Source organism: Alternaria metachromatica (genome assembly GCF_023757995.1).
Source record: "Alternaria metachromatica strain BMP 0045 chromosome Unknown scaffold_10, whole genome shotgun sequence".
In the NCBI taxonomy this organism is placed as follows: Eukaryota; Fungi; Ascomycota; class Dothideomycetes; order Pleosporales; family Pleosporaceae; genus Alternaria; species Alternaria metachromatica.
The window spans coordinates 101,512-114,421 of record NW_026055501.1 but is presented as its reverse complement, the minus strand read 5'-3'; the positions used below and the strand labels follow the sequence as shown (position 1 = coordinate 114,421).

The 12,910-nt window shown below is 52.0% G+C and overlaps 7 protein-coding genes across 7 annotated transcripts; 2 read left to right on the top strand and 5 right to left on the bottom strand.

The window, feature by feature from the left end:
• Positions 1–142: 142 nt before the first annotated feature.
• On the top strand, positions 143–1,084 carry J4E83_005160 (uncharacterized protein; the record flags this gene model as incomplete). Its single annotated transcript, XM_049332081.1, has 1 exon — positions 143–1,084. One exon carries the CDS (start codon positions 143–145, stop codon positions 1,082–1,084), a length of 942 nt encoding a protein of 313 aa, XP_049188532.1.
• Positions 1,085–1,659: 575 nt separating this feature from the next.
• J4E83_005159 (uncharacterized protein) lies at positions 1,660–2,031 on the bottom strand (the record flags this gene model as incomplete). Its single annotated transcript, XM_049332080.1, has 1 exon — positions 1,660–2,031. The coding sequence occupies one exon, from the start codon at positions 2,029–2,031 to the stop codon at positions 1,660–1,662; it is 372 nt and encodes a 123-aa protein (XP_049188531.1).
• Positions 2,032–2,441: 410 nt separating this feature from the next.
• Positions 2,442–3,563, top strand: J4E83_005158 (uncharacterized protein; the record flags this gene model as incomplete). The annotated part of the gene is made up of 1 exon (XM_049332079.1): positions 2,442–3,563. The coding sequence occupies one exon, from the start codon at positions 2,442–2,444 to the stop codon at positions 3,561–3,563; it is 1,122 nt and encodes a 373-aa protein (XP_049188530.1).
• A 642-nt stretch (positions 3,564–4,205) lies between these two features.
• Positions 4,206–5,234, bottom strand: J4E83_005157 (uncharacterized protein; the record flags this gene model as incomplete). Its single annotated transcript, XM_049332078.1, has 1 exon — positions 4,206–5,234. The coding sequence occupies one exon, from the start codon at positions 5,232–5,234 to the stop codon at positions 4,206–4,208; it is 1,029 nt and encodes a 342-aa protein (XP_049188529.1).
• A 348-nt stretch (positions 5,235–5,582) lies between these two features.
• J4E83_005156 (uncharacterized protein) lies at positions 5,583–6,263 on the bottom strand (the record flags this gene model as incomplete). Its single annotated transcript, XM_049332077.1, has 1 exon — positions 5,583–6,263. One exon carries the CDS (start codon positions 6,261–6,263, stop codon positions 5,583–5,585), a length of 681 nt encoding a protein of 226 aa, XP_049188528.1.
• A 792-nt stretch (positions 6,264–7,055) lies between these two features.
• J4E83_005155 (uncharacterized protein) lies at positions 7,056–8,420 on the bottom strand (the record flags this gene model as incomplete). Its single annotated transcript, XM_049332076.1, has 1 exon — positions 7,056–8,420. The coding sequence occupies one exon, from the start codon at positions 8,418–8,420 to the stop codon at positions 7,056–7,058; it is 1,365 nt and encodes a 454-aa protein (XP_049188527.1).
• Positions 8,421–11,434: 3,014 nt separating this feature from the next.
• On the bottom strand, positions 11,435–12,157 carry J4E83_005154 (uncharacterized protein; the record flags this gene model as incomplete). The annotated part of the gene is made up of 2 exons (XM_049332075.1): positions 11,435–12,072; positions 12,103–12,157. The coding sequence occupies 2 exons, from the start codon at positions 12,155–12,157 to the stop codon at positions 11,435–11,437; spliced, it is 693 nt and encodes a 230-aa protein (XP_049188526.1).
• Between the last annotated feature and the right edge of the window lie 753 nt (positions 12,158–12,910).

Below are 12,910 nucleotides of genomic sequence, written 5' to 3'. Positions count from 1 at the left end.
CGCAACTAGTGACATTCCGGAGTCGTCGACACTCCGCAACTTTGTACAAAAGGTAGGTACCTCGATCAATTGACATGCACCATCAGCCTGCACTGAAACCAACCCCTCAAACTCAATCATCTTTATTTTCACCTTCCTGATCATGGCTTCTTCATTCCTAGTCGTCGGCGCCACAGGCAACACTGGCCGCAGTGTTGTTGAGACCCTCTCGAACCTCATCAAATCTAGCAAGACATTCTCCGACTATCGCATCCTCGCCATTACACGATCTGCAAACAGCTCCTCGGCAAAGGCACTCGCCAAATTTCCCCATGTCGAAATTATCGAATACACCTGGGTCGAGATCACCGCGGAGTGGCTACGGGAACGCAATGTCGCCCGCGCATTCATAGCTTCACACAACGAGCCTAACCAATTCGCCGAAGAATCGACATTCCACCTTGCAGCCCGTGACGCTGGCGTCAAGTACGTTGTGCGCATCTCCACCACAGCCGCGAATGTGAAGCCAGACTGCCCTGCCTACTACCCACGTACGCATTGGGCCATCGAGCAAATGCTTGACTCGCCAGCCTACGAAAGTATGCACTGGACATCACTGCAGCCCAATGTGTTCACGACTTTCTGGCTTATGCCCGCTGCTGAGCTGATCAAAGCCGTTCGCAACGGCGGAAAACAACACACATTGCGCACGATGGCGAGCGCTGATGGACCGGTTGGCGTTATTGATCCTCATGACGTCGGTGTCTTTGCTGCGCATGTCCTGCTTCAGGAAGACACCTCTGCGCACAACAAGCGCAGGTATGTCCTCAACGGCCCGGAGGACATCACAGGCGATGAAGTTGTAGCGATGGTCGAGAAGCACATCGGTGCCAAAGTTGAGGACGTTAAGTTCAAGGATCTGTCTTTCGTAGACGACATGGTCGCTGCGTCAAACCAGGCAAAGAACGTGATAGGTTCTATCAAGCGTGCTCCGCAATCGGCATGGAATGGCGAGGCGAAGGCGGAAACGACGAGCAAGGAGGTGCTGGAGATTGCAGCGCCGAAGAGGACGCCTGCTGATGTTATGAAGATGTTGCTGGAGTAAAAGACGTGGCAATTAGACTCAAATGAATCTGCATTACTACTACGCTATCTCAAATGCTCTACGAAGATGTATTATGGTCCTTGACCACCCTGCGACTTCTCATAATGCTCGTGATGAGAGATTCCACCTTTACTGTTCCACCAATCAAGAGCACCAGATGACACTCGGAAGATGCCCCAAACGGTAATGAAGTTGGCTTGTCGTACGACCCTGGACAGTACCCAGAGGTTCAAGTAGACGCCGCATATAGTCTTTGTATTGAAGAAGACATTGAAGTTTCCGATCATTTGCATGGCCAGGCGACCATTCGCAGGAGTCGGATTCACCGTGCTGTTGATCGCGTAATTAAAGCATCCGCCGACTAAGTGAAAGGGTAGGTTGTCGAAGAGGAGCACACGTAGGATGTAGCACACCGTTGATGCGAATGATTCTTCAGACTCCTTGTTGTTTCCTTCGTTGACAGATCCCAGATGCCAGTATACACTTTGATGTCTCGAGACGTTAAACGTACGATCGGAGTCAGTGATCCAAGAACGCCACGAGGATTTATCCGATTTCTTGAAGCTTTTGGTAGCCTAGTATTGTCGGTGGTATTCCAGCTCCGAAAGGACAAAGAAGGCAAGCGCAAAGTGTACGGCGCGGTGCTGAAGTCCAGTCTCTTCAACGTTTGGTTCGGCAGTCTTGCCGATAGCGGTCGCGGCTTTGTCGAGGTACAAGAGTATGACTGTAGTGATGACGCAGTATGTTTGGGACGCAGTCATATCGGCTGGGCCAAATCGTGTTCCGAAAGCGACAACAAGGCCGATGTATGGCGCGCTACCCCATATCATGACTGTGGGAGTAGACGTCTGCGTGATGAGGCTGGAAAGGTAGACTGCAAACATGCAAAGCGAGACTTGCACGGCGTAGCGACTGGCTGAGACGCACTTCCACCTGCGGTCTGCCATGGCTCTGGTAAGTGAAGGCATGGATAAGAGGTTGTCGTACAACTATGTTGCCCGTAATGGAATTTGCGTTTAACCGATATATTCTTGGGGGGACGTGGGAGAAAACGTCGGAAGAGATGGAGGCTTAAGAAGACTTTGGCGGTACCATGGTAACTTCGCCCCACAGTGCCACACACTGAAGTCGACCCTTGCGAAAAAAAAGCCCTGGATGTCTCTTTGAGCTCTTCGTATATTGGTTGCGTCTGAAATGCGATGGCTGTGAGTGGCTCGCTAGGGGGCTGCTACCTACGAGTCATTGTTAGCATTGCAACTCTTGGTACTCCAATGAAGCAGCCTGAATTCAAAAATTCCGCATCTTCGACTCTCTATAAATGTAGTGCTGGCCCCATCTTCGGTCAGACTGTGCAGCCATGGCTTCCTTACTCACCCTGCCCCGAGAGCTTCGCGATGAGATCGTCGATCTCCTGCTACTTACGCACAACCCGCAGCCGGCGGATGTATCCGAATTCGACATTTACGAGCCAACTGAACTCTATCAACCTCGGTCGTCCGCCTTTCCTCGCCCCGTCAAGCACCACGCTGCTGGCCTGTGTCAGGCCTCACGTCAGCTCCGTGCCGAGGTTCTCCAGCGCTCAACTTCGCTTCGTGTGGGGTTACGATATGCGCTCCGAATCGTTATTCATAGGACGGAAACTCGCAAACATGGTTTACGTCTGGAGCCTCGCCTGCGATGGGTCGACACACCCGTTGCCGATGCCACCAATCTCGACAGATTCGACATCTTGTTTGATTTAAACGACTTGTGGGCCTGGGGATGGGTCATGACCTATAAGGATCGTTCGAAAGTCGGTCGCCTGTTGGATGATGCTGTTAGCGCAGTCATGTATAGATTTGAACGCAACGACTGCAAGACCTTAATCAACAAAGTCAACATCGAAGTCACCGCTAAAGAAAGCCCAGCATTTGCGCGCTCTGGTGAGGGTCTCAAAGGCGACAATGCTTTGGAGAAGCTGGAACGGATCCTTTCTGATGGCGGACAAGAACTTGCGAACTTCTGCATAGCAATGGCTATCAAAAGTGACTGCCTCGGATATGTTAATCTGGTAGAATATACGGATACACAACCCGTGTCACTCCTTGCACATAGGACGACCAAATATTGGGAACGGATTGGTAGCATTTCCCTGCAAGCCGGTACTGCGGTGCGCAAGAAGACCTGGTATATGGATCGAAAACTTATGGATCGCATGCATAATGTCCAAGATACGAAGTACCACAAGTTCATTGCAGGGCTACTGCTACAAAGAAGTCGTGCTGGCCTGGATCATGAGTCCAAGCTTGCGGAAGATCACTACGAGGATCCCGAAACGGTCATCTTGCAGGGAAGTCGTCATGTACATGCCAAGGGAAACTCTACAGGCGTCCGTATTCACGAGGCTTTGTCTGGCCAGTACCATGCGAAGGCGAGGTACTACGGGGCTTCGAAAGGAGAGTCGAGACGGGAATGTTTTCGAGAGGAGTGGAAAGCTTGAAGGGGTACTAAAGATACAATCAAGGAAACCGAGATGGCAAAGAAGAGAAAATGGAGAGGCGGCGGGAATGTCATCTCGGGGCTGCGCTGATGCCGTTGGAGAGTGGGATCGGAGTTGCTGTCGCGTCGCGGACGCGTCGGAAACATTAAATAGTGATGATGTCATAGCGTGCTGCAAACTTGTCCTCATTTCCTCACCAGCCTTCGCCCACGCCCATCACCCGCGCATCTCATCATTCATCGCTCGCCGCCCTAACAAATCGCAGACAGGCCCAAATTGCATATCCAACGGCTGACAACTCTGCCATATAGCGACAGGTGATCTTACGAGAAGGCTCGATTGCAGACATTTCAATGACTCGTTTGATTCTTATACAGGACCTGCTACTAGGACCGCAAGCCGGTCGACACGACGAAGCCGGAATGCTTCCGCAAAGCTCCTGGTGTACTAATGGCGCCTCGGTATATCCATCTCCACCGTACCAGACGACAGACTTGATGCGCCGCCAATATCTTGACTGCCCGTTTTGCCCTTGACTTATATCCGCCCTCAATCCAAACTTTCTTTACCGATGTGTATGAAGCGGCTTGGGGGCCTGCTCTGCCGACATCCGTGGATATACCATTCTCGATATGATGGCGCTTACTTTGAGCGCTTGTTGGATGCACGACCTGCTCCATCTTCACCCACTGCTACAGGCTTCCGAGCGCGTTTTCCGCCTGCCTTCGCATCTTCTCCCTCCCCTCCCTTGCTACTACCTTTCTGCTTCTTGGACTCTGACACCGCAGCTAGTTTTTTCGCTGCGTTCCTTGCCGCGCGAGCAGCGGCTGTGATCTTCTTCTTCTCCGGATCATGGAGATGGCATCGCCAACTCGCACGATCCTTCTCTTCAATATCTAGACTTCTTCGCTGACAGGCCGTTCCGTCATTGTTGGTGCCTGTACACCTAGCGCGGACCTGACCCTGCGCGAAGCCTCCAGGCTCTGCTTGGTCTTCCTCATCGCTCGCTCCGGAGTTCACGTCGTCGCCCGCAGCAGATATGTCGTCCTCGTCCATCAGTTCCTGGTCTGATGTGTTCGCCTGGTCGTTGACAGGTCCGGATTTGGTCACGGGGTAAGCGCTACTGTCGTTGTCGACGTCTCGTGTGATTTCGGGTTGTGTAGTGTCTCTGTTGAACTCAGGGAACTGGCTGCGAGCAGCGTCTTCGAGGAACGACCAAAGCGCGGGGTACAACTTTGGGTCGTGTATGTATGTATCGAAGCCCATTCGCTCGCGTATCTCGCGGTACTCCCGAAGCATGGCCGGCGTTACTTTGACGTCGTGGAACTTCTTGTCGAAGGTAGCTTTTATCTTCGTCGCCTGAAGAGCCCACATGACCCATCCAGACAGCTCGTCCCGCTTGGCAGTGAAGGTGTTGATGCTTTTTACCACACCGCTGCCTGTCTCATCTGGAGAGTCACTGGTCGCGGCGTCCGGAAGAGCGAAGTACTGACAGTAGCCAACATACTGAGAAATGTCGTTGATCGAATGGAAAGGCGCGGCAGGTAGGTGCGCGACGGCAAGGAGCAGTTCGCTATGCAGTTGGATGTATAGACATTCGTCCCTGCTCCAGTCTCCTAGCGCAACACGCGTGACCATGGATTTATCGGAAGTGCTGCCATTGTCGGCCATGGCGCGCGATTTGTAATGTCTTACTCTGACTTCGAGGATTGAGAGCCAGTCGCAGGGTGGTTTTGAGGCCAAATATTGACGGAGAGTAGGAGACGTTAGTATGCGTACCGTCTTTCAAAGCAGCGCGCTGTCCTGCAATGTAAGGGCAATGTTACAATACCGTCACGCAGGCGATAGACTGTATTTTCTATGGGATACACATCGCAGTAATGGGCGTTGTGCGCTAGTCCGATCAAGGTATAGCTAAAGAGTTTTGATCAAATACAGCCATAATTCTGCAATATTCACTCCGCTAAAAGGTTGCCTAGCTGCTACTGATGTTCTCTCATGTCTTCCGACTACTCTGATTTACCCCTCCTGAGCACCTTCCTCCTGTACACCACCTGCATCTTCTCCCTGACCAGCGTCGAATTTCATCAGAATGGCGTCCACAACGGCGGTGTCGTTTGAATTGTCACGACATTCCTCCAGTATGACAGCATTCGATACGACCAGCTCGTCCGACCCCTCGTCTTCTAAGCGATACCGCAAGGCCTCCGCACGGTTGAGAGGACCAGCCCTGTCAAGAGCGCTTCTATACTTGTCTTCGACGCGCTTGTCCGTTAAGTTTTTCTTGACCCACTTGAGCACGTTTTGTTCGTCGACCAGGTGGCAATCTCCTAGATCACGTCTCAACTCAGCCAGTAACTTCTTTGCCCGACGTATCTCGGGATGCGCCTTGTAAAACTGCCGTTGGTACTCAGCTTTCACCTCAGTATCATCCCAGTACTTCTCTGCAATCCACCCTTTGATAACGTCGACCGTGATATCCGGGAATTTGCCAATCTCTCTTCTGCATTGCCGATGTACCGAACGAGCGAGTGGACGGAACTGATTGTATTCGGCAGCCTGGCCGCAATATTTTTTCTTGATCAACCATGTCGTTTCGCCTTTGTCCATGCATTCCTGCGTTGTTGCGATCTTCCATGGTGGCAGGTTTCCCAACTCGTTCCTTAGTTTTATCGTCAATGCCTTGGCTGCGTCGCTCATGATTTCTCGTTAGACCGACTTCTTACTGTAAGATCTGGTCGTGCGCGCAGCTATTAAGCATGCTGGTGTTTGCTGCGATTAATCATTCGCAGCTTCTCCTACTTTCCACGTGAACCTACTCGCCTGATCCAGCAACCCCAGTGAAGCGATCTCGGAACCTCCCCAACACTTCTCCGGAATACATCTCAGCATGTGACAAGATACACTGGATAAAGAGGTAGAATTTCGTATCGAACAATCACGAGCTGTACGCCTTCCCATGGGCCATGTACCGGGTAACGTAACTTGCGCACCTGGGCAATCCTTCGTGCCATTCCCCGCACCGTCAGCTTCCCAGCCTGCGCTGACTAACACAGGCCAACAACAAGATACAGAGAGGAATACGCATCGCTCGAAAGCATCGGATAAGGTGCAACGTGAAAACCCACCCAATGCATGTTGCGCTATCTTGGTGCTTCACTATCACAAGAAGCCAGTGAGATACGAGATCAGTCGTCCCGTACGTCTTGGACAGTCTACAATGATATCAGTAAAGCTTTTTCTCACGAAAGAGCTCGTAGACATACCACGTGAACCTTTGACCAGAGTTGGCCGGGCCGAACTGGCGCACTCTTCTTCGGCGGCGGCGGTGGCGGCGGCGGTCTCCGTGGTGGAGGCGGCACGTATGAGTCGTCATAGTCAAAGCCTTTCAGACCTGTCGGACGGTGTCCCAGTGAGCAAGGAGCGGGGCACAAGCATATCGGTGGCCTATCACAGTCGGTCAGTCCAAGGAGCGTCAGAAACCAGTCGAATTCACACTTGCCGGTGCATAGGGCGCTGTTCTTCTAACAGCTCATAAGCCTCCATAGCAGGGTCGTATCCGTGAGTCTTGAAGCTCTCTTTCCGCAAGTAGTACTCATTGCTTAGGATATGTTCCCATTTCGATTTTGTGCAGGTCTTGATACAGCCTGCGAGCCGAACATTCGGGATGTGCTTGAGGTATGGAAAGGCGAAGATCAGCGCCCACTCGACCATGATCTTATGACACGGATACTTCATTATGGTTGGCGGGCGATTGGGAAAAGAAAACCAAGGGTTTGAATAGGGAACGTATGGTGATCCAAATACGATTTCGAGGTTATTAAGGGTAGCGATTCCTTGCAGCAAGCGAGCTTTTGGTACAAGCGGCGGCAATCGAAGGACGGGGTGAATGTCAATCCCGAAAAATCGGAAGCATTCTTTTGTACTCAAAGAGAGTTGGATATGAGTGAGCCAGCGATAGTTAGATGGAGCAATTGGTGCTTCCAGCACTTTCTCCAGCCAAAGTCCATCTGCAAAGTGCTTTGTTGTACCCTCCCACGCCGCTTTCAGGCCCTCACCGTAGATCTGTTTGCTGGCTCGAAGGATGGCATAGTTGGGTGGATCTGGCCGAGAAGCCGGTGGGACTTCAGGCCAATGAGATACAGGCATATTCCCGCTCTTGGCTCCCAGAAAGACCACAGGCCCTGACACATTCGGATTTTCTCTGGCGACAGGATAGATATTGCCACCCAAGATTTGCCGGAGAATCTCGCAACGTATCTCGGCAGGCAAGGTCATGATGGAGAAGTCCTGGTCGTTCGATGCCCACCACCCCCGCTGAAGCTGCCAACCAGCTTCACCCAGGCTATCCCGAGAATTGACCAGGAACAGAAGCCATGTCTTTAGCGGCATGCCAGGTTTAGGTCCGTTCATGTCGTCTTTCTCGCGTACCAGAATGGTCTCCGCGGTCAAACGGCGACAGCCTCTCGATAGTGTTGCCTCAACAGCCATCGGAAACTCTCGATCCTTTTCCTTGAAAGCGTACAGCTTCGTCGAGTACTCCTCCAAATGACGGGGCCACAGGGGAGGACTCATCGTCAAATGCGACACTTCTAAACCAATGCGCCAGAAGAGCATGTACTGCTTGTTCAACTCGGCGATCGTCTTCTTGATAACTTGCAGCATTTGATCGTTTTTCTGCGGTGGCAGTACCCTCATTTTCCACTTGTATTGATCCGAGGTGAGGTACAGCTTTGATGACGGAGGGGGCGATAGGCAGACTGAGAACATGCGACTCGGGTCATGGCGGAGTCGGTAGATGCGACCAATGAGTTTGTCGTCGAAGTGTTCGTCGAAGTATTCATCGCAGCCGTACATTTTGTGGGAGAAGCGAATCGTGATGTACTGGAGAAGGTAGTGTGCGGCGGACTCGTCTGTCCTGTAAGCGGTTGCGCGCTAAACATGGACTTCTCAAGTACTCGTACACCAGAAGAGGGGGGACAAGAAAATACGATCGAGGAGTTGACTATTTGACAAGGGCAATATAGGCGCCAGGCATTAATTACGAGATGGCGTATATACGAAAGATCGCACTGACCTCCGTGGTCACAATGAAGGTAACGAGGAGCCTAACGTTCCTCCACATGCGGACAAGCACCGCACTACATTGGTCGTGTAGTCGATAAGATAGCGTTCTTCGGGGCAGCAGATCGCAGCATGTGATGGTTATCGTAATGACATCGCGCTGCGACGGAAGTTTCGAGTCTGTGTTGGTCGACGTCGAGACTGTGTTGGGATTGGAACTGCGCACGACCCGCCTCTTTGTCACGAAGGCCCTCCGAGTATATTGTTGGACGAGACGTCGCAAGCGAAGAATGTTTGCGGAACTGTACTGGGCGTGGGAAAGATGCTCTTTGTGTTTATTGTGGAATTCGATCTCGATAGTCCTATTGGTAAACCATGTAGCAACTCACTCCCGTCCCATCATCCTGAGCTTCCCACGTCACAGCTCAACCAACGCGCTCAAGGCCTGTGTCATCTTCTGATTTTGCGCTGCTCTTTTGAGCTCTTGTACCGAACGTAATGAGCTGCGTTGGGCGTTGTCGATGCAATTGAAGAGGTCTGCGATTGCTACATGTTGACGGTTTTGTGGTAGCGACACGCCTAGACTATCGCCACCAGATGCCCACTGTATGGAAAGAGCATAGTCTGTATACTCGGAGAATGAGGTCGATTGAGCGTTGGGCAGGCGCAGTAGTAGGTTTGTCTGGTACCGGCGGTCTAGTAAATGCAGAACTTCTCCGACACGCTACCTTTCTCTTCCCATTCTCTATGAATGCGGCCCTCGTTCACGTCGTAAACATAGCATTCTCCTACAAGTCTCCAGAGGCCATCGCTCGCAGGTCTCAGGATGAAAGGTATGGGATAACCGTGTAGTACGACCGCGACATCGCGGGGGAGCATTTGGTCGGGCCCGAGAACTAGCATCCCGGTGCTGGTGATGAGAAGGGTATGACCTGTTTTATGAAGTAGGAATTGTTCGAAGAAACTATCCCCATTTGGTAAGAAGGGAGAGAATTGATGATCTTCATCCGACAGCTCCAGCGGCACAGGCTGGTGTATGCCTTGCGTAAAATCCTTGTTCATGAACGTGTGGTATTCGGCCAGAAGGTTCGCAGTACGAGTAGAAGACAGTGGTAGATATCTGGACCGGTTTCCAAATGTATAGGCAAGATGTTTTTGACTGTATCCATGAGCCAAAGAGCGGAGTATGGCTTGTAGGCGTCTGGGTCCGGAAGATACATCTCCAAGCTCTGTGAAGCCCGCACATTCATTGACCGTCCGGTCTGCGACATCGACTCTAAAACCGGAGATTTGAACACAGCTTCTCCCACTTTTGAATATTTCTGATATTGTTGTGAAGTTCGATATCCCAATGTCCCTCCATTGATGGTCAAGCAGGGGCCCGAAGAAACTAAGCCGCGGGCTCTTCCAATCTGGCACCCACGATGGCCAATTTTCGACCAATGTAGAACTGCATCCAGCCCAGCCCAGCACTCTGAGATCATGCCACTGAAGTAGTAGTTTTCTTGCCACCCTACGATAGCATTCCATGGTCGTAATGCCGTAATCGGGATCTACCAATAATCGACCATCCGCAGGATCGTACTCGATTGTCTTCAGCCCAAGCAGGCCATAGATTCTATCTCTGGGGTCACTGAAAGTGGCATGCATGGTTGACTGAAGTAGAGAGAAACATGATTTCCGCTGAGGGTAGAACGTGCTGAACGACGGACACAGTTCGAAGACAAAATAGCAATGCCTCATGGCGCTAGTGGAAACATTTGAGAATGAAGCCACGCCAGCTAGAGCCGCAAGCCCTAACCAGACAAAGCCGATCTCAGCGTGCCCCCAAAACACAGAAGCCGAGGTGCCTAACGCGACTTCCTGAATGACCCATCCACGGCTAAACCACCTTGAGGAGCATATGTAACACAAAGCGTTGATCGCGGCAAGATCAAGATCTGGTGGATCATCGCCGCTGACGCTGGTTACCGTCACACCACGCCATTTGTATAGCATCTGCGAGTACTGTAAATGCTTCACAATTTGCGGAAAGTATCCTTTGTCAACTGATCGGAGTACATATCGGCATATGGCGTTCAAAGCATTCTGGACCACTTGGTCATCTTCATGTTGCAGCCACACAAGCACGCGAACAGCTTTCGTATAAATGAAGCTCATCAGCCGCACCTGTGAGGTTCTTTCGTCGTTATCGGCCTGGTTTATGCATAGCGCATCGGCCCAAAGCGTCCTCGTAGTATCGGCGCATCGGAAGCGCTGCAAAGCCTCGAACAGACTGCGGGTGGTGCTGACGACATGTCCGTTGCAAACGACAGTTTTGCGATCTTTGGGGTCACCCCAAGCATAGGAGATGGCTTCGTAGCGAAGGTCGTCGTCATCTAAATGGACCTCCCGCAAGGAGCAGACGACTGGCTCGTCCCAGCTGCCGGGAGCTAAGTCGATGACTCGAATGTGGCGATCTTGTGTTATGCGATCGTACGGGAGTGTGATGGGCGCGTCGAGGGATGTGGGGAGGCCATCAGCCTGACCGAGAGATTCGTGTGAGGGTTCGTCTGATTGAGGGGGGAAATCGATGGCGTTGTCCATGACCTTGTGCGATCGCTCTGGAGCGACCAGGCGATACCGAACGAATCGAGATCGTGGGCAACTGGTATAAGTGCGCGTGTAGGGTAGTAAGATAAGAAGAGATGAAGGCACTCATGGCAGGCGATCAGGCTGAAACTACGTGCTGCGCCACCAACAAACCCCGCACCGATCAAACAGCGTTGGCACGCTGACAGGCACCCATCTAGGAGCAGACCAGCAGCTCATATCAAGGCACCGCTATTCAGCATGACCTCCTCCTTCCTCCGTCGTGCCTCAAGCTTCTTTTCCCTCTGCGCAAGGTATGCCTCCTTCGCCAGCCTTCGCTCCTCTTTCTTGACTTTGTATTCCGCCTGCAGTCGCTCATTATCCTGTTCTTTCTTCTTTTCCGCTTTGATCGCATGCTTTATCTTCTTGTGCTCGGCTGACGTTATACGCCATGGTCGCGACAAGACTGCTTGCTTGAATGCAGCAGTCTCGGCCCAAGCTTGTGATTCTTCGTTGGTCGTTTTGACAATCTGAATGCGCTGCAAGTCCAGTTGCTTTGCGCCCCTGAACTCGGATATGAGGCACTTTGCCTTTACAACTGTGCCAATGTCTAGGGCTTCGCCGTCCACGACGACGTCGAAGATGCCGAATCGACTGACGATGTTCAGGTTCTTGATCTTCGTGTCGGAGGACGTATCGACCGGGTTCTGCTCGGCAGTAGGTAATCGTACGATCTTTAGCTCGATGGTCGCGCCGCTTCCGTCGTCGATAGTGAGAGCCGTGTATTTGAGGTTGATGTCATCGATCGCTACGACGACGCCGACAATGCGGACATAGCGGATAGGGTGATTAAGATGGAAATAAATGCGCTGGGCTTTTCACGTGTCAGCAATAGTCGTAGCACTCATTAGAATGGCTGCTACCTTGGAAGTCTTTCTCAGACCGAAGAGCTTGCACATCTGCAGCAGTGAGCTTCACCCAGATATTGTATGTAGGTGATGTTCTGAAACAATAGGCGGGGTATAGCCGATAAGGACGCGGTGGCGGATCCGTTGACATGTCATATTGTGTTGCTGGTGCACAAGGTGGGATGGAAACAAAGAAACGCGACGCGTCTCATCGCCACTGCTCTACGGTGTCACGTGGCCATTCATGCCAAGCCAGCTAACCCAATGCGAGCGCATCGGAAGATCGGCGCTTTGCGTTCACTATCTGCATGCACCTCACCACGCGATGCCATCCGATGCAGCCGCTCCCAAGAACTGTGGCTTGATTGCATTGCAGGGAACAATCAAGGCCTTCACTCTAGCAAACTGTATCTCTAACCCTCCGCCCCGCTGCCAGCAAATGCATCGTATACAGGATGGGCAGCAAGCATCCTACCAGGTCCACCCGGCCACCTGTAGCCCCATCACACCTCAACACCGCCGTTTTGCCATCATGCCCGACAATGGTCTATCGCAAAAAGCAGCCAAGTGGGACCACTCTACCGCGAACTAGACTTCGGTGCCGTCGAGGCTACCAATAGTGCGACTCCCCGCTAAGCCGGCATGAAGCTGTCCATGACGAGCTAGCCCAACCTGCAGCAAGCTTGGAGCTATTCCCAGCTCTCGATTGAGAGCTTCCAAGGTATTCCGGTCAGACTTAAGGGCAGGGTAGCAGCCCGGTATGCGCCCGACGACTGCTGATTTTGATCTCTCATCTTTTCGAGG